The sequence below is a fragment of the Mesoplodon densirostris genome, chromosome X (assembly GCF_025265405.1).
Source record: "Mesoplodon densirostris isolate mMesDen1 chromosome X, mMesDen1 primary haplotype, whole genome shotgun sequence".
NCBI lineage: Eukaryota > Metazoa > Chordata > Mammalia > Artiodactyla > Ziphiidae > Mesoplodon > Mesoplodon densirostris.
In genome coordinates, this window is record NC_082681.1 from 109,556,875 (window position 1) to 109,584,039 (window position 27,165).

General features: G+C 37.6%; 1 protein-coding gene across 3 annotated transcripts in view; it reads left to right on the forward strand.

Annotated features, from left to right (window-relative positions):
* The window catches only part of DMD (dystrophin), a 1,698,782-nt gene that overhangs the window by 1,129,663 nt on the left and 541,954 nt on the right, over positions 1–27,165 (forward strand). For all 3 annotated transcript variants that reach the window (XM_060087208.1, XM_060087209.1, XM_060087210.1), the window contains one exon: positions 12,029–12,240. In XM_060087208.1, coding sequence (XP_059943191.1) covers positions 12,029–12,240 — 212 coding nt within the window. The remainder of the gene's footprint in view (positions 1–12,028; positions 12,241–27,165) is intronic.

Here is a 27,165-nt window from a genome sequence, read left to right on the forward strand (position 1 = left end):
TCAGCGGCCATGGCTTACGGGCCCAGCCACTCCGCGGCATGTGGGATCTTCCCGGACAGGGGCAAGAACCCGTGTCCCCTGCATCAGCAGGCGGACTCTCAACCACTGCACCACCAGGGAAGCCCTTTCCTATATTTTATAACCAAAACAGAATGAGCTTTTGTCAGAAGACTAACTCATTTTCTCTCTGAGAATATTCAGCGTACTTTTAAGGAGGTCATATGATCTTTGACATTCTGTTGATGAGGAAATTAAGAGATCAGCCTGAATTCCTTTTCTAGTTCCTCTCCATATACATGTGACTTTAAGCAAAACATTTTGTCATTTTCACCCCTTTAAATTCCGTTTACTGTCTTTTAAGCTTCTATATTCCACAGATGGTATTTTTTTCTTAGTTAGAAAGTGGCCTTAATAACTTAGAAATGTGTTTAAATAATATGCTGCTTTGTGCTTGCTGTGAGAGAGCATTTTATCTAACATTTTATTATGAAAATTCCGATACACAGAAAAATGGAAAGAATTGTAGAGTAAATATCCCTGAACCCACCACCTAGATTGTGCTGTACAAATTCATGCTTTCTCTGCCCATCAGTCCCGACTATTTTCTGATGCATTTCAAAGTAAGTTTAGAGACATCAGTACCCTTTACCCCTAAACACTTCAGCGTGCGTATCATTAACTAGAGCTCAGCATTCATTTACAGTTCTTTTTGTTGGTTTATTTGCTTACTTGTATGTCTCTGTGGGGCAAAATTTGCAGAGTCAAAAGTACAAATCTTATGTGTACCAATCAATGAGTATTGTTGAATGGGTGCACCTGTGCGACGCATGCCTCTATCAAGATAAAGAAAAATACTATCACCCCAGAAAGGAAAGAACCTTTGGATGTTAATTAGGAGACTTCTCTTTGCAGAGCTTAACTACAGATAAGACTTCTACAGAACCATGTTTAAATTCCTTGTGGAAATAGGAGGAACACATCTTAATATTTCCTATAATTTGGGTTATTATTATTTTGACTTTCTCTGGTTCCTTATAAGTCTTTGAATGTAAAACATTGAGATATACTCACATTACTTAAGATATAGTTGTATCCTAGCTTTATACACTAGTAGAATAATGATGGTTTCTTTGTTTTCAGCTCCCTTCTTGATCATGTCTAACCTTTTTTGGACTATTTCGGCCTCACGGAACTGTCTGTTGTGATTACCATATCTTTTTCCTGATACTTACAAATGGTTCAGAGTTTATTGTCTTAACCTCAGTTGGGAAAACTTTCCTTACAGTTGACCACAGTTAAATATATGACACTTTTACCCATTCAAATGACCTCAAAAGATTTACCAGTAATTTAACTCTTTAAGCTCAGTATTTTCTACCTGGAATCATTGAGACCCTCAGAGTGCCCCACCTAGCAGATTACAAATGTTTGCTGAGATTATTGTCCATTTCGATGACTATAGTCAGTTTTGCAATTGAGGAACTTGAAGTTTTGCCGAATCAACTTTTGCAAATTACAATAGCTATTTCATCACAAATCCAGGGCTATAACCTATTATTAACTGCTGGTCAAGGTTTCTTTCTAAAACTTAGTCACAGTAACTTCTAATTCTCAGACTGTAACTTGAGTGCAGAAATTGGAACAGAGTTGTTCTTTGTTCTGTAGCAATATGTATTCAAAAAGGCAAACATTTTATTTTTGTAAATAACATTTTTCCCTAGAAGAGATGTTGAGGGAATTAATATCAGTCAGGGTTGTGTATCGATAATCAAACATAACTAGCTTAAAAACTTGAAATGAAAGATTGGTTAGTACTCAGTCAACTGAACTGTTTCTTTCTCTGCAATATTGTGGTTCTTGACATGATTGCTTAGTTTCCAATGTGACACTTCTGGAGATCCGTAAATCAGGACACATGCTGAGTCCCAGTCTATCATCCTGAGTCCTAGCATTCGTTATTTATCCCTTTCATTATCCAGCATCTACTTACTGCACAAATCAGTTGAGAAGCTTATCATGTTGGACCTCTGAAAGAAGAAGTACACACGTTTGGGTAGCTCTTCAATTACCAACATGCACAGATTATCTGAGTTTATAAGCATATATTTTATTATTATTTCACTTTTAAATGTCAGATGAATCTGGTATAAATATAAATCTACAGAATGGGACAAAATACACTGCCATAATATATCTTTGGTCTATCAGTAATATCCTGGATGAAGTGTTGCAAGAGTGGTGAAATTCTGTAGTTTGAATTGTTTGATTCCTTGACAAAACGATATAGATAAAAAACTTGTAAATTTTTCTTTTGTATATATTCTGCAGGGTCTCCTCTTAGGATAGCTATATCAATCAATTACACTGCCTTTTTTTTTGTTTTTTTCTGGCTGTGCCGCATGGCTTGTGGGATCTTAGTTCCCCAATCAGGGATTGAACCTAGGCCCTCAGCAGTGAAAGCACAGAGCCCTAACCACTAGACCGCAATTCCCTACACTGCTTTTTTTAAATTGCATAACTCATAGCTGCTTCATCTGTCTCTATGTACTGATTTGTTTCTGTGAGTCTAGTCTGATTCACTGTCCAATGAGTATTTCTCAAATGTTCTTTATCACACAAATCTAAGCCCTCAATTTTACTGTCCTTAGCAAAAACCATTGCATCTCTTATTATCATTCATATCTGCCTAAGTGATACATATTTCACACGTTGCAACCCTTTTAGAAAAGATGAATTCTCCAAAGTTGTATGTATAGTACATTTTACAAGTTGAAAATATATTATTAAATTTTTATTGAAGTACAATATACGTAAGGAAAAGTGCATATAACATAAATGTCTAGCTTGGTGAATGTGCACAAACTGATTACCAGCGTGTAAACAGCACTCATATCAAGAAAAAAAATATTACCGGAACCTCAAAAGTCCCTGTCATGTCTCTTTCAGTGACCAGTCCAACAAAGGTAACAACTATCCTGACTTCTATAGTCATCTTACTTTTTCCTGATTTTATACATTTTATAAATAGAATAATACAATATGTCCTTGGTTTTGGATGGTTTCTTTCCCTCAACATTATGTTTGTGAGGTTAATACATATCATTGAATATAGATGTAGATATTTAATTCTCGTTGCTGGATAGTATTCTGTTGATAAACTTACCGCAGTGTATTTGTCCATTCCGTTTTATAGTAGATGGGAATTTCGGTAATTTCCAATTTGGGTAATCTTCTAATTTAGTACATGTCTTTTGGTGAATATAAGTATGCATTTCTCTGGGCTATATACCTGGGAGTGGAATACAAGTCAAATAATATTTTAAATATCTTTGACAAGTTGATTAGAGAAATCTATGGTGTATCCTTTTGTAAAGAAAATAATCTGTCCGTAATTTCTACTCTGCAAAATGGATTCTCACATATGGTTAGTTATTTCACAAGGGGTGATACTTCTGCTGTCTTTCTAGTATTCATCTAATTGTACTTATGTTAATAACAATATAATAATTTATTGTTGTTGTTATCCTCTGGAGCTCAGTATGTTTCAAATTTTGAAAATGCCCATAAAAATATCCTTATCCGGGCCTCCCTGGTGGCGCAGTGGTTGAGAGTCCGCCTGCCGATGCAGGGGATACGGGTTCGTGTCCCGGTCTGGGAGGATCCCATATGCCGCGGAGCGGCTGGGCCCGTGAGCCATGGCCGCTGAGCCTGCGCATCCGGAGCCTGTGCTCCGCAACGGGAGAGGCCACAACAGTGAGAGGCCCACATACCGCAAAAAGAAAAAAAAAAAAAAAAAAAATATCCTTATCCAATATACTCATGTACTTTTCCATGTTACTCAGTCTAAGATTTAATTAAAAAGACAGACTGAGTCAAAAAGACATGCCAACAGATTCTCTCTGACCTACAGTTTATTTTAAGAATGTTAGAGGTCACTAATTAGTTTTGGCTTACAGGATTCCCCCCCCCACAGTTATTTTTAATTTATGGATTTTTTTTAAATCAGATGAGACTACTCTAGTAATAAACATGATATTAAAGATGTTTTATACATGAAGATATGGTCAATGCAAAGGCAAATCTGATGCAGATCAGAAACATAGCATGCCCAGAGAATATTTGTTTGCTCATAATAGAGATCATAAAGGGTAAGAGGAAAATAAAGAGGGAAATGTGGGAGGACCTTCAAAATGGCAGAGGATTAAGACATGGAGATCACCTTCCTCCCCACAAATACATCACAAATACATCTACAAGTGGAACAACTCCTACAGAACACCTACTGAATGCTGGCAGAAGACCTCAGTCCTCCCAAAAGGCAAGAAACTCCCCACGTACCTGGGTAGGGCAAAAGAAAAAAGAAAAAACAGGCAAAAGAATAGGGACGGGACCTGCACCTCTGGGAGGGAGCTGTGAAGGAGGAAAGGTTTCCACACACTAGGAAGCTCCTTCCCTGGTGGAGATGAGGGATGGGCAGGGGGGAAGCTTTAGAGCCACAGAGGAGAGTGCAGCAACAGGGGTGCAGAGGGCAAAGTGGAGAGATTCCCGCATAGAGGATCAGTGCCAAACAGCAGTCACCAGTCTGAGAGGCTTGTCTGCTCACCCAGCAGGGTGGGTTGGGGCTGGGAGCTGAGGATCAGGCGTTGGAGGTCAGATGCCAGGGAGAGGACTGGGGTTGGCTGCGTGAACACAGCCTGAAGGGGGCCAGTGCACCACAGGTAGCCGGGAGGGAGTCTGGGAAAAAGTCTGGACCAGCCTAAGAGGCAAGATACCATTGTTTCGAGGTGTGCAAAGAGAGGGGATTCCTTGCCCGTCTTCCCACAGAAGGCAAAGCACCACCTAAATGAGCTCCAGAGACAGGCACGAGCCATGGCTATCAGTGCGGACACCAGAGACGGGCATGAAATGCTAAGTCAGCAGCCACCAAGAAGCCTGTGTTCAAGCACAGGTCTCTATCCACACCTGCCCTCCCAGGAGCCTGTGCAGCCCGCCACTGTCAGGGGTCCTGTGATCCAGGGACAACTTACCTGGGAGAACACACGGCACAACTCAGGCTTTTGCAACATCACTCTGGCCTCTGCTGCCGCAGGCTAACCCCACATTCCGTTTCCCTCCCTCCCCCTGACCTGATTGAGCCAGAGCCCCCTAATCAACTGCTCCTTTAACCGCGTCCTCTCTTGGCAAAGAACAGACGCCAGAGGATGACCTACATGCAGAGGCAGGGCCAAATCCAAAGCTGAACCCCAGGAGCTGTGCGAACAAAGAAGACAAAGGGAAATTTCTCCTTGCAGCCTCAGGCAGCAGATTAAATCTCCACAATCAAGTTGATGTACCCTGCATCTTTGGAATACCTGAATAGATAACAAATCATCCCAAAGTTGAGGCAGTGGACTTTGGGAGCAACAGTAGACTTGGGGGTTGCTGTATGTGATTGACTAGATTCTGATTTTTATGTTTATCTTAGTATAGTTTTAATGCTTGTTATCATTGGTGGATTTGTTTATTGATTTGGTACTATCTTTTTTTATTACTTTTTTATTTTTTTCATTTTAATAATATGATTTTTGATTTTTGATTTTAATAATTTTTATTCTATTTTATTTTATTTTTCTTCCTTTTTTTTTTTTGTTTGTTTGTTTTTTTTTTTTTTTTGCTGTACGCGGGCCTCTCACTGCTGTGGCCTCTCCCGTTGCGGAGCACAGGCTCCGGACACACAGGCTCCGCGGCCATGGCTCGCGGGCCCAGCCGCTCCACGGCATGTGGGATCTTCCGGGATCGGGGCACGAACCCTAGTCCCCTGCATCGGCAGGCGGACTCTCAACCACTGCGCCACCAGGGAAGCCCTTTTCTTCCTTTTTTTTCTCCCTTTTCTTCTGAGCCATGTGGCTGATGGGGTCTTGGTGCTCTGGCAGGGTGTCAGGCCTGAGGCTGTGAGGTGGGAGAGCCGAGTTCAGGACATTGGACCATCAGAGGCCTCCCAGCCCCACGTAATATCAATTGGCGAGAGCTCTCCCAAAGATCTCTGTCTTAATGCTAAGACCCAGCTCCACTCAACAGCCAGCAAGTTCCAAGGCTGGCCAACCCCATGCCAAACAACTAGCAAGACAGGAACACAACCCGACCCATTAGCAGAGAGGATGCCTAAAATCACAGTAGGTTCCAAGACACCACAAAACACACCACCGGATGCAGTCCTGCCCACCAGAAAGACAAGATCCAGCCTCATCCGTCAGAACACAGGCATCAGTCCCCTCCACCAGGAAGCCTACACAACACACTGAACCAACCTTACCTACGGGGGGCAGACAGCAAAAACAACAGGAACTATGAACCTGTAGCCTGCAAAAAGGAGACCCCAAACACAGTAAGATAAGCAAAATGAGAAGACAGAAACACACAGCAGGTGAAGGAGCAAGGCAAAAACCCACCAGACCAAACAAATGAAGAGGAAAGAGGCAGTCTACCTGAAAAAGAATTCAGAATAATGATAGTAAAGATGATCCAAAATCTTGGAAATAGAATGGAGAAAATACAAGAAACGCTTGACAAGGACCTAGAAGAACTAAAGACCAAACAAACAATGATGAACAACACAATAAATGAAATTAAAAATTGTCTAGAAGGGATCAATAGTAGAATAACTGAGGCAGAAGAATGGATAAGTGACCTGGAAGATAAAATAGTGCAAATAACTACCACAGAGCAGAATAAAGAAAGAATGAAAAGAATTGAGGACAGTCTCAGAGACTTCTGGGACAATATTAAACGCACCAACATTCAAATTATAGGGGTCCCAGAAGAAGAGAAAAAGGAAATGACTGAGAAAATATTTGAAGAGATTGTAGTTGAAAACTTCCCTAATATGGGAAAGGAAATAGTCAATCAAGTCCAGGAAGCACCAAGAGTCCCATACAGCACAAATCCAAGGAGAAACATGCCAAGACACATATTAATCAAACTATCAAAAATTAAATACAAAGAAAACATATTAAAAGCAGTAAGGGAAAAGCAACAAATAACACGCAAGGGAATCCCCATGAGGTTAACAGCTGATCTTTCAGCAGAAACTCTGCAAGCCAGAAGGGTGTGGCAGCACAAATTTAAAGTGATGAAAGGGAAAAACCTACAACCAAGATTACTCTACCCAGCAAGGATCTCATTCAGATTTGATGGAGAAATTAAAACCTTTACAGACAAGCAAAAGCTAAGAGGATTCAACACCACCATACCAGCTTTACAACAGATGCTAAAGGAACTTCTCTAGGCAGGAAATGCAGAGCAGGAAATGACCTGCAAAAAGAAACACAAAACAATTAAGAAAATGGGAATAGGAACATACATATTGATAATTACCTACAATGTAAATGGATTAAATGCTCCAGTCAAAACACAGATTGGCTGAATGGATCCAAAAACAAGACCCGTATATATGCTGCCTACAAGAGACCCACTTCAGACCTAGGGACACATACAGACTGAAAGTGAGGGGATGGAAAATGATATTCCATGCAAATGGAAATCAAAAGAAAGCTGGAGTAGCAATTATATCAGACACAATGAACTTTAAAATAAAGACTATTACAACAGACAAAGAAGGACACTACATAATGATCAAGGGATCACGCCAAGACAAAGATATAACAATTGTAAATATTTATGCATCCAACATAGGAGCGTCACAATACATAAGGCAAATGCTAATAGCCATAAAAGGAGAAATCGACAGTAACACAATAATAGTAGGGGACTTCAACACCCCACTTTCACCAAAGGACTGATCATCCAAAATGAAAATAAATAAGGAAACACAATGACACATTGAACAAGATGGACTTAATTGATACTTATAGGACATTCCATCCAAAAAGAACAGAATACAATTTCTTCTCAAGTGCTCATGGAACATTCTCTAGGATAGATCATATCTTGGGTCACAAATCAAGCCTTGGTAATTTTAAGAAAATTGAAATTGTATCAAGTATCTTTTGTGACCACAATGCTATCAGACTACATATCAATTACAGGAAAAAAACTGTAAGAAATACAAACACATGGAGGCTAAACAATACACTACTGAATAACCTAGAGATCACAGAAGAAATCAAAGAGGAAATCAAAAAATACCTAGAAGCAAATGACAATGAAAATACGGCAACCCAAAACCTATGAGATGCAGCAAAAGCAGTTATAAGAGGCAAGTTCAAGCAATAAAATCTTACCTCAAGAAACAAGAAAAATCTCAAATAAACAACCTAACCTTACACTGAAAGCAGTTAGAGAAAGAAGAAGAACAACAACCCTAAATTTAGCAGAAGGAAAGAAATCATAAAGATCAGATCAGAAATAAATGGAAAAGAAATGAAGGAAATGATAGCAAAGATCAATAAAACTAACAACTGGTTCTATGAGAAGATAAACTAGAATGATAAACCATTAGCCAGACTCATCAAGAAAAAAAGGAAGAAGACTAAAATCAATAGAATTAGAAATGAAAAAGAAGTAACACCTGACACTGAAGAAATACAAAGGATCATGAGAGATTACCACAAGGAACTCTATGCCAGTAAAATGGACAACCTGGAAGAAATGGACAAATTCTTAGAAAGGTATAACCTTCCAAGACTGAACCAGGAAGAAATAGAAAATATGAACAGACCAATCACAAGTAATGAAATTGAAACTGTGATTAAAAATCTTCCAACATACAAAAGTCCATCACCAGATGGCTTTACAGGTGAATTCTGTCAAACATTCAGAGATGAGCTAACACCCATCCTTCTCAAACTCTTCCAAACAATTGCAGAGGAAGGAACACTCCCAAACTCATTCTATGAGGCCACCATCACCCTGATACCAAAACCAGACAAAGATACTACAAAAAAAGAAAACTACAGACCAATATCACTCATGAATATAGTTGTAAAAATCCTCAAGAAATTATTAGCAAACAGAATCCAACAACACATTAAAAGGATTATACAGCATGGTCAGGTGGGATTTATCCCAGGGATGCAAGGGTTCTTCAATATATGCAAATCAATCAATGTGGTACACCATATTAACAGATTGAAGAATAAACACCATATGATCATCTCAATAGATGCAGAAAAAGCTTTTGACAAAATTCAACACCCATTTATGATAAAAACTCTCCAGAAAGTAGGCATAGAACAAACCTACTTCAACATAATAAAAGCCATATATGACAAACCCACAACAAACATCATTCTCAATGGTGAAAACCTGAAAGCATTTCCTCTAAGATCAGGAAGAAGACAAGAATGTCCACTCTTGCCACATTATTCAACATAGTTTTGGAAGTCCTAGCCACAGCAATCAGAGAAGGAAAAGAAATAAAAGGAATACAGATTTAAAAAGAAGAAGTAAAACTGTCAGTGTTTTCAGATGATATGATACTATACATAGAGAATCCTAAAGATGCCACCAGAAAACTACTAGAGCTAATCAATGAATTTGGTAAAGTTGCAGGATACAAAATTAATGCACAGAAATCTCTTGCATTCCTATACAATAATTATAAAAATTCTGAAAGAGAAATTAAGAAAGCACTCCCATTTACCATTGCAATAGAAAGAATAAAATATCTAGGAATAAACCTACCTAGGGAGACAAAAGACCTGTATGCAGAAAACTATAAGACACTGATGAAAGAAATTAAAGATGATAGAAACAGATGGAGAGATATACCATGTTCTGGGATTGGAAGAATCAATATTGTGAAAATGACTATACTACCCAAAGCAATCTACAGATTCAGTGCAATCCCTATCAAACTACCACTGGCATTTTTTCACAGAACTAGAACAAAAAATTTTAAAATTTGTAGGGAGACACAAAAGACCACGAATAGCCAAAACAGTCTTGAGGGGTAAAAAACAGAGTTGGAGGAATCAGATTGCCTGACTTAAGGCTATACTACAAAGCTACAGTAATCAAGACAATATGGTACTGGCACAAAAACAGAAATATAGATCAATGGAACGGATAGAAAGCCCAGAGATAACCCCACACACCTATGGTCAACTAATCTATGACAAAGGAGGCAAACATGTACAATGGAGAAAAGACAGCCTCTTCAATAAGTGGTGCTGGGAAAACTGGACTGCTACATTTAAAAGAATGAAAGTAGAACATTCCCTAACACCATACACAAAAATAAGCTCAAAAGGCATTAGAAACCTAAATGTAAGACCAGACACTATAATACTCTTAGAGGAAAACATAGGAAGAACACTCTTTGACATAAATCACATCAAGATCTTTTTTGATACACCTCCTAGAGTAATGGAAATAAAAACAAAAATAAACAAATGGGACCTAATGACACTTAAGAGCTTTTGCAAAGCAAAGGAAACTACAAACAGGACGAAAAGACAACCCTCAGAATGGGAGAAAATATTTGCAAATGAATCAACAGACAAAGGATTAATTTCCAAAATATATAAACAGCTTATGCAGCTCAGTATTAAAAAAACAAGCAACCAAATACAAAAATGGGCAGAAGACCTAAATAGACATTTCTCCAAAGAAGACATAGAGATGGCTAAGAAGCACGTGAAAAGCTGCTCAACATCACTAATTATTAGAGAAATGCAAATCAAAACTACAATGAGGTATCACCTCACACCAGTTAGAATGGGCATCATCAGAAAATCTACAAACAGCAAATGCTGGAGAGGGTGTGGAGAAAAGCGAACCCTCTTGCACTGTTGGTGGGAATGTAAATTGATAGAGCCACTAGGGAGAACGGTATGGAGGTTCCTTAAAAAACTAAAAATAGAATTACCATATGACCCAGCAATCCCACTACTGGGTATATACCCAGAAAAAAAACATAATTCAAGAAGACACATGCACCCCAATGTTCATTTCAGCACTATTTACAATAGCCAGGTCATGGAAGCAACCTAAATGCCCATCAACAGACGAGTGGATAAAGAAGAAGTGGTACATGTATACAATGGAATATTACTCAGTCATAGAAAGGAATGAAATTGGGTCATTTGTAGAGTTGTGGATTGACCTAGAGACTGTCAAACAGAGTGAAGTAAGTCAGAAAGAGAAAAACAAATATCATATATTAATGCTTATATGTGGAACCTAAAAAAATGGTACAGTTGAACCGGTTTGCAGGGCAGAAATAGAGACACAGATGTAGAGAACAAACGTATGGACACCAAGCAGGGAAAGTGGTGGGGAGGGGAGTGGTGGTGGTGTGATGAATTGGGAGATTGGGATTGACATATATACACTAATATATATAAAATGCATAAGAACCTGCTCTATAAAAAAATAAATAAACTTCTACAATTCAAAAAAAAAGAGTAGTTTGAAGATTGCAGGAACATCCTAGATAAAAATGGAAATTAAGATGTGAACTACAGCACTAGGAAGAGCATGAAAAGATAGATTCAGGGGAACTTGTTTGTGTGGATGAAAAGGAGAAGAAGGCATATGATTTAGATATGTCCTACTTGGGGCTGAGTAAATGGTTATGACATTTGCACAGTTAGGAAATGAGAAAAATAAGGTTAGTCAACATGTTGGCACAGTGACTGAGGAAGAGAGAATAAGTAACAGGCTCTTTTTTTAAGAAAGAAATAGTTCCTTTTCTATAGGTCCTGTTTTAGACATGTAGTGCTTGAGATGCTTTAGGGGATATTATATGAAAAGGTCTTGCATTCAGTTATACAACTGTGTTAATGTACTATGTTAATAAATGTTTTATCCTGCTTTTAAAACTAAAAAAAAAAGGAATAGACACAGTTAAATTTTCGCATGTACTGTTGATGTTCTAGATCACCTTCAGGAAGTTGGTTTAACAAAAACTTATGTTTGCCTTTGAAAAAAGTAAGCAATTCCATTGTCCATCATCCTAGCTGTAACACAATGAGCAGTTTCTTTTATAAGTAATATAAAATGTGAGATAATATTTGGATGTTAAATTTCAAATGTCTCCTCCAGAGTAGCATTTACTCCCATATATTCATTTTTCCTTCTCTTCCAGTTGAAAGAATTCAGAGTCAGTGGGATGAAGTACAGGAACACCTTCAGAACCGGAGGCAACAGTTGAATGAAATGTTAAAAGATTCAACACAATGGCTGGAAGCTAAGGAAGAAGCTCAGCAGGTCTTGGGGCAGGCCAGAGCCAAGCTTGAGTCATGGAAGGAGGGTCCCTACACAATGGATGCAATCGAAAGGAAAATCACAGAAACCAAGGTTAGTATCAAAGATATGTTCTTAAAATAAAATACACTGGATAAAATTATACCATGGATTAAAATCTACTGATTTTTAATGTTAATTTATGAAAAGAAAACAAGCTGAAATGAACAGTAGTCTTTGCAGTCAAAGTAAAGTAGAGATTAGAGGAAAATGGATGGCTAATATCAATGTTAAAATTAATTTTGTTTAATAAATTAGATACAGTGGTCTGGTTTTCACATTGCATCATCTTTTAAGATCACTTCAGAATTGTTGCACGTACTTCTGTAGTATCATGAAGTCAATCAGATGGACTTAATTCCTTCTTAGAAAAAGTAACAGATCTACTCCTTCCTACTTTATTTGAGGACACTGAATGGCGAAGGGAAGGGTGGATATGAGAATAAGGTAGGGATAAGGTGTACTCTCACTTTCTCCTCCCCTTTTCTGACCTCTAGCCCAACTTCCCTTCTTTCTCTTCCTTTTCTTCTTCTTCCTCCCCCCCCAAACTTCATCATATATTTGTCCACTTAATAATCTAGAATTCTTCAGGATAAATGAAACAGAAAAAGGAAAGGAAATAAAATTTGTTTGACTATGTATTATCAAGCACCATGCATGGTACTTTATAAATATTGAATCCTTTCAAACCTCATATTTATAGGTCAGTTTGGAAAGACCTTAAATGCTAAACAATGGGTAGTCCTTAGGGGATTTTAAGCAGAGAAGTGACATAGTGAGAACTTGATCACATTGATGAAAACACTCTAGGGTTTTTTTCTGGTAGGAAAAGGCCTTCTGCTAAACAAGTATTTGAATCTCAAATTACCTATGTCATCTGAGAAAAAAACCATATAGTTTTCTTGCATGGAGTGGCTCCCATTTCTAAATTAATCATTGTTTAGACTATGCTAAGCCACATAGCATATTTATTTACACTAGGTTTATTTGAAAAATAAACCCTGAAATCTCAGTAGCTGAATACAATGGTGATTAATTCCTTGTTTGTGTCATAGTTCAATAGAGGTCAAAGAACCCTTCTTGGGAGCTCTCCCCTAAATGGTGACTTGGGGGTCCAAACTTTTCTAATTTTATCAAACTATAATTTTAAAATCATGGCTGCCCAAAGTCACCGCAGAAGATTAAGAGAGAATGTGGTCAAGACATGGGGCTTTATGGCCAGGCCTTGAGATTATGGACATCACTTCCACCCAAAACCCATTGACCAGAACTTGTTCCCAATTTAATTTCAGGAAGAATAAATGGGAATAATGAACTAGTGAGCTTTTAGCCAGTCCTTGTCATAGCTAGTTTTCCAAAGGGTCTGAACAGCAATGAGGACAGGATTTTTATTATATGACAAGAATGTTAGAAAGCCATGTAGGATTTTACAAATTTATCAGTACTTTTGTTGGAGGCAACATCTAGATGAATAAAAATTCTCTCTTTCACAAGATACTTTTTACCCCTAAGATTTTCTCCCTTGGATGAGCATAGATGAATTAGGAATTTCTAATGATGGTTTTTCCAATTTTTCACTTGACTATATGAAGCATAGACTGCATGTGGTTATTCTTGAGGGTTCTGGTCTTATCCATCACGTACTCAGTATGTTATGCTATTTCTTTTTTCCTCTCAAAAATTTAGGGTTCTATGAATCTAGTGGATCACGGAACAAAGTGGTTAACTAGTCAGGAGGAATTACCAGGGAAAAAGAATTTGGATTGGACCCTTGAGTTAGATGAGGGAAAGGAGAGATGAGAGGCATATAGAGACAGAGTTGATCAGGGCAAGAAGACTGAAATTTGGCAATTGAGAGATACTCTTTTTTTTTTTTTTTTTTGCGGTACGCGGGCCTCTCGCTGTTGTGGCCTCTCCCGTTGCGGAGCACAGGCTCCGGATACGCAGGCTCAGCAGCCATGGCTCACGGGCCCAGCCGCTCCACGGCATGTGGGATCTTCCCGGACCAGGGCACGAACCCGTGTCCCCTGCATTGGCGGCAGACTCTCAACCACTGCGCCACCAGGGAAGCCCGAGGAATACTCTTAAAACATACAAAAATCCTAAAGTGATGGCAAGAAGATTTGGGTTTAATAGCTTTTGGAAAAGCAAGGAGGTTTAAATAAGAGACAAAGAGTTGCAAAAGAAAATATGAAAGGAGAAAACAAAACAATTTTTTCATCAAAATAAGTAAGGTGTTTTGGACACCCAAAACAAAGACAAGATTGTATTATAATTGCTATCCTTGTCAAACTTTTGAAATGAAAATTTGCTTTTGAATAGTCCATCGAAAACTACATCTTAAAAATGGCTCAGCCATTATCTTTGGAAACTTATGTTTTTGTTTGTGTTATATGTTTAGGAATTTAATGATATATATTGCTGTAACTTCAGTGTAAGTTCCTAACATAAATAAAGAAGACTAAAGCTGTAATTTTCCTGTCCATTTCCTAAATGACATATGCTAAAACTAAAAGTAATACTAACCCTAATACTAACATTTAGTGAGTACTTGGCTATTTGTCAGAAACTGTGCTAACCACTTCACATATATTGGCTTATTTCATCCTTCCAAACACTTTCCATGAAAAGTACTATTATTGTTCTCTGTTTACAGATAAGTAAATTGAAAGCCTAGAGAAGTTCAGTAACTCCTCTTTAAAAGCAGCAGAGCTGGGATACGAATGTATAGCAATTACTTTTTTTTTTAACATCTTTATTGGAGTATAATTGCTTTACAATGGTGTGTTAGTTTCTGCTTTATAACAAAGTGAATCAGCTATACATATACATATATCCCCATATCTCCTCCCTCTTTTGTAAACGACCTCACAGATTTCCTCCTTAACCTGTTGTCTGTGTGGCTAAAACAAATCAAGAAAACACCGTGAGGATCAGAAAGGGAGACCATTGTAGTTGTGAACTGACAAGTAAGATTATATTACTGATGAGCCAACAGGTGGAAAATGAAAGCAGTGAAACAGTATACCAGGGAGAAGTTTTCATATTTTGTTTTGCTGTGAAAAACTAAAAAGATAATTGCAAATTGTATTCCATTTTTAATGAAACTAAAATGTTTAATTCTTATAAAAGGAGCCTTATAAAGTGGAGGGCTGCCTTTATGTCTAATGTGTTATCATTCCTGAATGATATTAGCTGGCCTCAAATAAAATACAATTTTATTTGAGGAAGAAAGTGTGAAAATAGACATATTAGACAATGGTTAATTTGACAAGGATCTCCTTGCTCCATGAATTCTTTCTTAGTCTATGTGTCTAGGGTTAACAAGAGAGCTGGTGAGCCTCGTAAGGCAGTCATCAGGCTGTCCCTATAGAGTTGGAGAGCTGTTATTACAGCAGCCAGCCTCCTTTGGAGCAGCATCGCTGATGAGTGCCCTCCCTGTGACAATGAAATGGTTTCAAAGCCAACCACCAGCACCGTTACACTCTTTGAAAACTTAAACCAGTCACCATACCTGAGCTAAAGAAAAAAATCACTCATAATTCTGATATTTTCATGATTCATAATTGCTAACCTCTGTCTATAATCTCTTCCATTTCTTTTTTCTTTTTTTTTTTTTTTGGCCGCACCACACGGCTTAAGGGATCTTAGTTCCCTGATGAGGGATTGAACCCAGGCCCTCGGCAGTGAGAGCATGGAGCCCAACCACTGGACTGCCAGGGCATTCCCTTCTCTTCCATTTCTTATCTACATATTTTTAATTGTCTTCATAATGTAGATAAAATTTTGAATTCTGATTTTAAAGTTAGTATTATATAAATATATATGTTGCTACATGACTTTTAATAATTATCATTTTTAAGTATAATATTTCATTAAGTTCCATCTTTCACCATTTCCCTACTAATGAGACATGTATAAAACCTCCACTCTTGGTTGGAAAAAATAGTGGAGAAAAAATTGGAATAACAACAGCCCCTTCACAAAGTAGAACTCAAATCTGAGATGGCATCTGGGAAAAGTCCATCTTGAAAGCATAGACAAGGTGGAAGGAGATAGCAACAGTAAGTATTTGGCAAAAGAGTAGACTGTAGATAGCCCATCGTGTCAGTAATTAATGAGTAGATCATTAAATGATGCCCATAATGTATGTTTAGTTTCTTTCCTATATAACCCTTAATTTTTTGGAAACAAAAACATAAGTTGAGTAAGTACTTGATTTTGTTAACTGCATGGCTTCATTTGCTCTTCTACATGGCCCTAGTAAAACAATAATGCTCTTTTGAGATAGAAAGACAGATATTAGGGGAAATCATACAGGATTTCCATCCTAATCAAAATGTCTGCCAAAAGGCTATGGCAGAACCCTATGAGAGATGATGCCATTTAACTTTCATAAGAGGTAAGATGGTATGCCTTTGGCACCTAAAACTGCCAGCAATGGTCATCATGGGATTTCTTTTATTTGCCAGAATCTTGGTTTATTTCACAACCTGTTTCCCGGGCTATTAAGATTGGTCCAGGGGCTTCCCTGGTGGCGCAGTGGTTGAGTCCCCCTGCTGATGCAGGGGACACAGGTTCGTGCTCCGGTCCGGGAGGATCCCACATGCCGCGGAGCGCCTGGGCCCGTGAGCCATGGCCGCTGAGCCTGCGCGTCCGGAGCCTGTGCTCCGCAACGGGAGAGGCCACAACAGTGAGAGGCCCGTGTACCGCAAAAAAAAAAAAAAAAAAAAAAAGATTGGTCCAAACTTGGCAGTGGATTCTTTGGAAAAATTATTTCTTGATGATTTTAAACTTTCTTTTCCAGTGTAGAGTGATTTACCCAGGCTCAGAATTTTCATTTATTTTTTTTCCCCTTTCAGCCTTTGAAAGAGAAATTCCTTTTTTTGTCTCTCTTGTGATTGCTTTTGTGTCAAATTCAGCATAAAAGCTTTTCAAATGTGACGGCATTAGCTGTTTTGTGCTTGGCTGAGCTAAGAGTACATGCATTCAGTAGAGAAGTGAAATCTTATTTGAGCCTAGCTGATTTAGCTATATAATACTTAAAACTATCTGAGGTGAGAAACCCAATAATTTATCAAATTATTAAATAAAAATTTCCAAGGCTGCAAAATATCTGTGTTTTGAAGACATTCTTTAGGGAACTTGAAATGTAGATACACTGTAATCATGTAATTAATTTTAAAAGTTGAACTTGTTATATGTAGTAAATCGGATAGCTATTTGAGGATTGCAAATTATTTTACCAGGAAAGAAACTAATCAGAGAGAACTTTTTTTTCAAATATGGAATTAGAGCCTTGTCATTTTCATTATTTGAGGGGATGGGTGGCATTAGATAGTATCCTTATCTACCAAAAAGATATGTACAGTAATGGAAGCTAAATTCTCCTTTCACACATTTTATTTACTTTTTGGATGAGCACAAAATTAAATCAGCAAATTGACCCACGCTGGTAGTTTGAGGTTTGGATTTCTGATACAGTAATGAGAAACGTTACCAGAAAACTTCTACCTAGGACCTGCCATTTTTTCATGTAGTTTCTTTATGCCCTTTTGTTCTCACCTAAGGATCCCACATGATTAAGAAGAAAGAATCAGTAATCTGATAGTCCTTTTCCTCCCAAAGTATGTATGAAGCTATTAAATTTCTCAAAGCACACAAACAGAGTGCTTCCTACATCACTGATAGAGCATAATGGGTGGTTTTCCAGGTACTGCTATAGTATATAAATATTTAATGCCGAGTCACAAAGACTTGGATAGCATTATGCTCTGATTGCACCATATTTTGCCTTATTTCCTTTTCACACTTTAACTTATTCCATGCTTGAAAATATAATGTGGCAACTCTGTAAATCCACTCCTCCATAAAAGCAGCAAATTGCAAAATTGTTAAAATTGCCTTTTCTAAACTCTGGAAATTAATCAGAGGTTGGCAACAGTATGTAAACTACTGAACTTCACTAAGAACAGCAGGGTTTGAGGGTTTTTAACTTGGCCTATTCCCATCAGTTTCTCCCAGCTACACAGTAGCCTTAAAAGTTAATAGTCTTACAGCTACCAGAGAAAGAGAATAGAACTTGTATTGAGCATGTTTTCTGACCACAACAGTATGAAACTAGAAATCAATTACAGAAAGAAAAATGAGAAAGGAACAAACATTTGGAGACTAAACAATAGGCTACTAAAAAAGTAATGGGTCAATGAAGAAATTAAAGGGAAAATCAGAAAATACCTCAAGACAAATGAAAATGGAAACACAAAACTCCAAAATCTATGGGATGCAGCAAAAGCCATTCTAAGAGGGAAGTTTATAATGATGCAGGCCTTCCTCAAGAAAAAAGAAAAATCTCAAACAAGCAACCTAACATACCACCTAAAGGAATTAGAAAAAGAACCAACAAAGCCCAAAGTCTGCAGAATGAAGGAAATAAAAAATATAGGAGAGGAAATAAATAAAATAGAAACAAAATAAAACAAAAAATAGAAAAGATCAATGAAACCAAGAGCTGGTTTTTTGAAAAGATAAACAAAATTGATAAACTTTTAACCAGGCTCACCAAGAAGAAAAGAGAGAAGACTCAAATAAACAAAATAAGAAATGAAAGAAGAAAAATAACAACCAATACTAGAAAGATACAAAAAATCTTAAGAGAATACTACGAACAGTTATACACCAACAAATTGGACAACCTAGAAGAAAATGGACAATTTTCTAGAAACATACAACCTGCCAAGACTGAATCAAGAAAAAACAGCCAATTTGAACAGACCAATCACTAGTAGTGAAATTGATTTTCTAGTTAAAAAAAAAAAAAACCTTTCAGCAAAGAATAGTCCAGGACCAGACAGCTTCACAGGAGAATTCTACCAAACATATAAAGAACTTAAACCTGTCCTCAAACTATTCCAAAAAATTGAAGAGGACAGAATACTCCAAAATTCATTCTATGAGGCTACCATTACCCTAGTATGAAAACCAGGCAAAGACATTACAAAAAAGAAAGAAATGAAAATTATAGGCCAATATCTTTGATGCATATAAATGCAAAAACCTCAACAAAATATTAGCAAACCAAATCCAACAATGTATAAAAAGGATCATACATCATGATCAAGTGGGATTAAGGATGTTTCAGTGTTTGCAAATCAGTATAATATACCACATTAACAAAAGGAAGGATAAAAAAACACATGACCACCTCAGTAGATACAGAAAAAGCATTTGACAAAATTCAACATCTGTTCATGATAAAAACAAACAAACAAAAACTCTCAACAAAGTGAGTATAGAGGGAACATATCTCAACATAATAAAGGCCATTTATGACAAAGCCACAGCTAACATCATACTCAATAGTGAAAAACTGAAAGCCTTTCCTCTAAACTCAGGAATAAGACAAGGAAGCCTACTCTCACCACTTCTATTTAACACAGTATTGGCAGTCTTAGCCACAGCAATCAGACAAGAAAAAGAAATAAAAGGCATCCAAATTGAAATGAAAGAAGTAAAACTATCACTATTTGCAGATAACATGATGCTTTATATAGAAAACCCTAAAGTCTCCACCCAAAAACTAGTAGAACTCAGAAATGAATTCAGCAAATTTGCAGGATACAAGATTACTATACAGAAGTCTGTTGCTTTTCTATATACTAATAATGAAGTATTGGAAAGAGAAAGTAAAAAAAAAAATCCTGTTTAAAATCACATCAAAAAAGAATAAAATACCTTGGAATAAACTTAACCAAAGACGTGAAAGACCTATTCTCTGATGAAGGAAATTGAAGATGATGCAAAGAAATGGAAAGATATTTCGTGCTCTTGGATTGGAAGAAATAATATTGTTAAAATGACCATACTACCCAAAGGAATCTACAGATTTAATGCTACCCCTATCAAAATACCCATGACATTTTTCACAGAATTAGAACAAATAATCCTTAAATTCATATGAAACCATAAAAGACCCCAAATTGCCAAAGCAATCTTTAGAAAAAAGAAAAAAGTTGGAAGTATCACCTTCCGGACTACAGTAATCAAAACAGCATGGTATTGGCACAAACAGACACATAGATAAATGGACCATAATAGAGAGCCCAGAAATAAACCCACACACCTATGGTTAATTAATCTATGCCAAAGGAGGCTGAAGTATACAATGGAGAAAAGACAGTCTCTTCAACAAGTGGTGCTTGGAAAACTGGATAGCTACATGTAAAAGAATGAGATTAGAACATTTCCTCACACTATATACAAAAATAAACTCAAAATGGATTAAAGACCTAAATGTAAGACCTGAAACCATAAAACCCCTAGAGGAGAATATAAGCAGAACACTTTTTGACATAAATCATAGCAACATTAGTTTTGGATCTCTCTCCTAAGGCAAAAGAAATAAAAGCGAAAATAAGCAAGTGGGACCTAATTAAACTTAAAGACTCTTGCACAGCAAAGGAAACCATCAACAAAATGAAAAGACAACCTACAGACTGGGATAAAATATTTGCAAATGATGCTACTGACAAGGGATTAATCTCCAAAATATACAAACAGCTCATACAGCTTAGTATCAGAAAACAAACAACCCAATCAAAAAATGGGAAGAAGACCTGAGTAGACATTTTTCCAAAGAAAACATTCTGATGGCCAGTAGGCACATGAAAAGGCACATTTGCTAATTATTAGAGAAATGCAAATCAAAACAGCAATGAGATAGCACCTCACACCTGTCAGAATGGCTATCATCAAAAGATCTACAAGTAACCAGTGTTGACAAGGATGTGAAGAAAAAGGAAGCCCTTTGTACACTTTTGGTGGGTATGTAAATTGGTGCAGCCACAATGGAAAACAGTATGGAGGTTCCTCAAAAAACTAAAAGTAGAACTACCGTATGATCCAGCAATTCCACTCCTGTGTACATATCTGGAAAAAATGAAAACACTAATTTGAAAAGATACATGCACCCCAGTATTCATAGCAGTGCTAATTATAATTACCAAGATATGGAAGCAACCCAAATGCCCATCAACAGATGAATGTATAAAGAAGATGTGGTATATATATATATATATATATATATATATATACACATACATACACACACATACATACATACAATGAAATATTAGTCATGAAAAAGAATGAAATTCTGCCATTTGTAGCAGTGTGGATGGAGCTAGAGAATATTATACTTAGTGAAATAAGCCAGACAGAGAAAGACAGATAGTGTGTATTACTTATATGTGGAATCTAAAAAATATTACAAATGAATGTATATGCAAAACAGAAACAGACTCACAGACTGAATGTTTTCCCCTGAGATCAGGAACAAGATAAAGGTGTCTGCTCTCACCACTTCTATTCACCATGATACTGGCAGTTCAGGATGGGAAAATAGGCAAGAAGAAATAGATAAAAATCATCCAGATTGGAAAGGAAGAAGTAAAACTGTATCTATTTGCAGATGACATAATCCTGTATATAGATGATCCTAAGGAATACACTAAAAATGTAATTCAGCAGATTTGCAGGATCCAAGATAAAAATACAAAAATCAATTATTTTTCTATATACTAGAAATGAATAATCTGAACAATGATATTCAGAAAAATTTTCCATTTGTAGTAGCAACAAAAAATAAAATAATTAGGCATAAGAAAAACGCAACACTTTTCCATTGACAACTACAATGCTGAAAGAATTTAAAGAAGATTTAAGTAAATGGAAAAGCATGCCATATTCCCAGATCAAAAAACTTAATATTGTTAAGATAGCAATATCCCCAAATTGACCTACAGACTCTATGTAATTCTTATCAAAATCCTCACTAGTTTTTCTGTAGAAATCGACAAGTAGATCCTAGAATTCATACTGAAATGCAAGGGACAAAGAATAGCCAAAGCAACCTTGAAAAAAGCACAAAGTTGGAGGACACACAGTTCCTAATTTCAAAACTTACTAGAAAGCTACAGTAATCAAGACAGTGTGGTACTGACATCAAGGTAAACATATAGATCCATGAAACAAAATGGAAAGTTCAGAACTAAATCCTTGCATTTATGGTCAATTGATTGTTGGCAAGAGTACCTAGACAATTCAAAGGGAAAAGAATATTTTTTCAAAAGTTCATGCTTGCATAACTAAACGTCCACATACAAAATAATGAAGTTTGACCCTACCTCACACCATACAAAAAATTAATTCTAAAATGGATCTTAGAACTAGATATAAGAACTAAAATATTAGAACTCTTATAAGACAACATAGGAGTAGAATGAGTTAGGCAGTGTTTTCTTAGACATGACACCAAAAGCCAAAGTGACAAGAGAAAAACTACATAACTTGAACTTCATCAAAATTAAAAACTTTTGTGCTGTAAGCAATATCATAAAGAGAGTAAAAAGACAACCCACAGAATGGGAGAAAATATTTGCAAATCATATATCTGATAAGAGACTTGTATGCAGAATATGTAAAGAACTCAGAACTCAATAAGAACAAGAAAGACTCAATTATAAATCAGCAAAGGATTTTAATAGACATTTCTTCAAAGAAGGTGTACAAGTGGCTAATAAGCACATGAAATGATGGTCAACATCAGTCATTATTAGGAAAATACAAATGAAAACCACAATGAGATACCACTTCATATGCACTAGGGTCATACTTGAGTAGGTATGTCAGTCAGGATAGGCTAAGTTATGCCACAGTAGCAAACTATCCCCAAATCTAGAGACAACACAAAGTTTACGTTTTATTCATGTTACATGTCCACTCTAGATTGACAAGGGCATTCTACTTAGCTTAGTTATTCAGGGAGTGCAGCTAATGGGAGCTGCATCTTGATACATACTTCTCTGATCAGAGACTCAGGAAACATAATGAATGATGCCACTGGCTCTTAAACCATCTGCCTGGAAGTGACGTGTAGCCAAAATCAGTTATGTTATCATCCCTAATTCAGTGGGGGTGCAGCTGTGTAATCCTCTGGTATGAAAAAGGCACAGAATGTCTGTGAACAATAATGTAGTCTACTGCAGTAGGCTCATGGGATTTGAAAATAGCCGAGAAAATGCGACTTTCTGGGGATCTGTCCTCTGGCTTTCTCTCTGGAATCATTTCCACCAAACCATGTCCACACCCTCTCAACCAGACTTCTCTTAGATGCCTAGGGTAGCTGGGTGATTTCTTAATTACAACACTGCTTAAGTCTTTTAATAAAGTCAGCAAATTAAAAAGAGAGCCCAGATAAAGAGAATGCTTTCCAAAATGTCATAATGAAATTACGGTAATGAAGCACTTGGAGGGCTCTCCTCCGTTCTTTTTGTATAAAACTTACTGCAGGGCTTCCCTGGTGGCGCAGTGGTTGAGAGTCCGCCTGCCGATGCAGGGGACACGGGTTCGTGCCCCTATCCCGGAAGATCCCACATGCCGCGGAGCGGCTGGGCCCGCGAGCCATGGCCGCGGAGCCTGTGTGTCCGGAGCCTGTGCTCCGCAACGGGAGAGGCCACAGCAGTGAGAGGCCCGCGTACAGCAAAAAAAAAAAAAAAAAAAAAAAAAAAAAAAAACTTACTGCAGAGAAGCTGGAAGAGAAAGGGGGCCTGAAAAATAAAGAGGGGGAAAATAAATTGTATGCCATTAGTTTAATTATAAAAATTCATTACATGAAGTCATGTAAGACAGAAAATAATGGAACTCTAATGGGTTGGCCGATAACACATTTACTAGCCTGCTCTCAGCTTGTAGTCATTGTTGAAAGGACAAAAAAGTAACAACTTTGGTATGTAGTCCTCAAAGCTATTGAAAAGATTAATCATTTCCAGTAAGCTGGAAAATGAGGGCCGTTTTCTCAAATAGTATCCCCTGTATAGTGTTACCTTCTGAAACAGAGTTGCTTGGTAATGTTAGAGGTTTAATAGATGAGCCTTGAAGTTTATGGTGAGAGGCTTTACTTTTGAAATAGCTTCCTTACAGGTATTTTAACATTTCTATTATATATCCATAAAGAGGTTTTCTAGGTCGTTTTAATTCACACAAGCAAGAAAGAAATTGTATTTCTTTTTCCCAATAAATATGTATAGAACATTAATTTATACTTAGGAGTAAACTGTTTAGTGATTTTTTAAAATAAACCAAATATGTATTTTTTTCTGCTGTCTTTGTTTAGCAATGACTTACTTTATTATATACAGTAATTTTCCAATCATACTGTAATCATCAAGGAGACTATTTTATATTCTTCAAAATTCAATTATAATAAATCCAACCATCCTCCTTAAATCCTTTTATGTGGAAGCATATCTTCTTTAAGTAGATTGAACCCTGAATATTGAAGCCAAGAAACCTGCATTTTTGTGATGCCTCTTTCACTGACAAGCTATGTCACCTTCAACAAGTCACTTAACCTTTCAGGGTTTTTCTATGGGCAATTATGGGACTGGGTAAGAGGAAAGGAGATAACAAAAGGTCAAAGTGGATATTTATGTAAGGATCATATATTTGAGGGCCTTGTAGTCCAAGGAGAGAGGTTTGGACTTTGTCTTGTAGGTAACAGGAAGCCATTGAAAGGTTTTCCAGAGGAATAATGTTGTTATATTTGCATTTCAAAAAGATCCCTTGAGCAGCTCTACGTGGATGGAAGGTCTAGAGTAGAGGGAAGGAGCCAATAAAAAGGTTATTGCAGAGTCCAAGTAAGAGTCGATGAGGGCTTAAGTTAAGGCAGTGGCAATGGAGGTAGAATATTTGGATATAAGGGAACATTGTGGTACAACTTCTATATGGATGTGCTCTCTGCCTCTTCTTCCAGTTGAGGATCGACTTGCACTGCAGAGGGAGAAGGGTGAGCTAGGGACAGAACCTTGGGGAACACCAACATTTAAGGGACAGGTAGAAAAAGAAACACTTGAACCTTAAGAGTGTATATAGAGGACACCCAAAGAGAGGGGACCAAGGAAAGATAGAGCCTCAAGAGCAGAGCAGTCAATAGCACCAGTTGCTGCACACAAATCAAGTAAATGAGAACCTAAAACTTTCCACAGACATTGACCATTGGTGACTGAATCAGTTAAGTATTTTCACAAAAATGCTGCATGACAAGCAACTTCAAAATGCCAGTGGCAAACAATAATAAGCATTTATTTCTTCGTGAGTTTGCAGCTCGTCTGGGGTGGCACTGCTTCACACTGCAGGTTGATTGGGGTAGTTCTCCTCCACACGTCACTCATCCTTCTCCAAGGATGAGCAGGCTAGCCCAGGACACGTTTGTCTCATGATAATGGCAGAAGTGCAAAAGGGCCAGCCCCACCGCAGAAGCATGTTTTAAGCCTCTGCTTGTGTCACTTCTATTAACATCTCTGTAGAATTAGGCAAAACAAGTCATATGGCCAAGCTCATTGTCAAGGGCAGGGAAGTAAACTGCCCTTTGTAGCAGGAAATTCAAATTTACATAGCAAAGGGCATGGATACAAGGTGGGGTAAAGAATTGAGGTCAATAATCCGATTTGCCAGAGTGACTTCTTTCAGAATAGTTTTAGTGAGGTGGTGAGGGCAGAAGCCTGATTTTGATGAATTATAAAGTGGCAAGAATGTAATCAAGTTGAGGCAATGAGTGAGTATTTGCCTTCTGAGGAGCTTAACTGTGAAAGGAAAGAAAATGAGGTAGGTTTTGTTGTTGTTTAAAGATGGGCGAGAGACTCATGTTTGAAAGTTGCAGAGAAAGACCTTGCAGAGAGGCAAGAGGTTGAGAAGACACAGAGAAGGGAGTACATGGAGGGGGGGGAGGGGGAGGAGGAGGGAGTGTCCTTGAGCACAAGAGTCACCTCTTGCTCTGAGGCTGGAGAGAAGGATGCAAGATGTAAAATCTGATATTTCTTGAAATTTATGCCTGATGTTAAGTTGCCCCTGTGTAATTACAGGTAGGGCCATTTGCTGTGAGATGTCTTCCAGTTTGTATCATCAGGGTGCAGTTTAGAAACCACACAAAATGTTTCAAGCAGAGGGAATTTAAATACAGAGGACTGGTTCCATGGCTAATGAAGGAGCTGAGAAGTCCAACAGGAGATAGTGAGGCAACTCAGAGTTTAGTGACATCGGGAAGCTGTTACCACTTCGACGGCTGGAGAGACAACACGTGTCACCAAAGCCCAGAAGCCAGAGCCATCTGGTGCTAACTTGACCACTGTGTGGGTTGCACAGCAGGTACTGAAACTACAGAGAGAGGGTCTGTCCAGTGGGAAATGGAGACACATAGAAGATACTGCCCACATAGAGGGAGAGATATACTCTAGTTTCAGCCTTCCTCTGGCTCTCTCACTGGCCTAACCATCTAGAAGCCAGCTAGCAAGAAATCCTGGGATTTGCTGATCCCCTAAAGTGGTTAGTCCATCGGCAATACTGAGTAGAGTAGGAGAGGGGCAGAGAATCGGTCTAAGAGCTAATAAGCTCTTAGCTGTTAGCTCACAGAGCTAATTTTTTTAAATGAATCTCTTAGTTCATGTACGCAAACACAGTATCTAAGGCAAAAGGAGAAAAACCAATACGTAGAACTTTTTATCTGTAAATATATTAGATCCTGTTTTATAAATTTCCAAGTGTTGACGAAAAATTAATCAGTCGACCTAAGAAAGAAATGGAAATTTTTATTTGAGCCAAATTTGAAGATTATGACCTGGGAAGAGCATCTCAGAAAGCTCTGAGAACTGTTCCACTTGTCAGAAGTCAAGGCACAGTTATATAAGTTTTTTGAGACAGAGGGCTATACATCAAATCACGTATTATTGACAGCTTATATAATCCAGATCTAAGCGTAATTGTGCTGGGTCATGTGACCCCTCCCAAGATCAAGAAGGAATGTTATCTTTTAAGGAATTGTCTTGTTGATGCTGGGAGAATGCTGCTTGTTATGGTTGAGCAGGTATTCCTGTCGACGGGGGAGGTTTGGTCGATGCATAATGCAGATACACAATGTACAGTGCA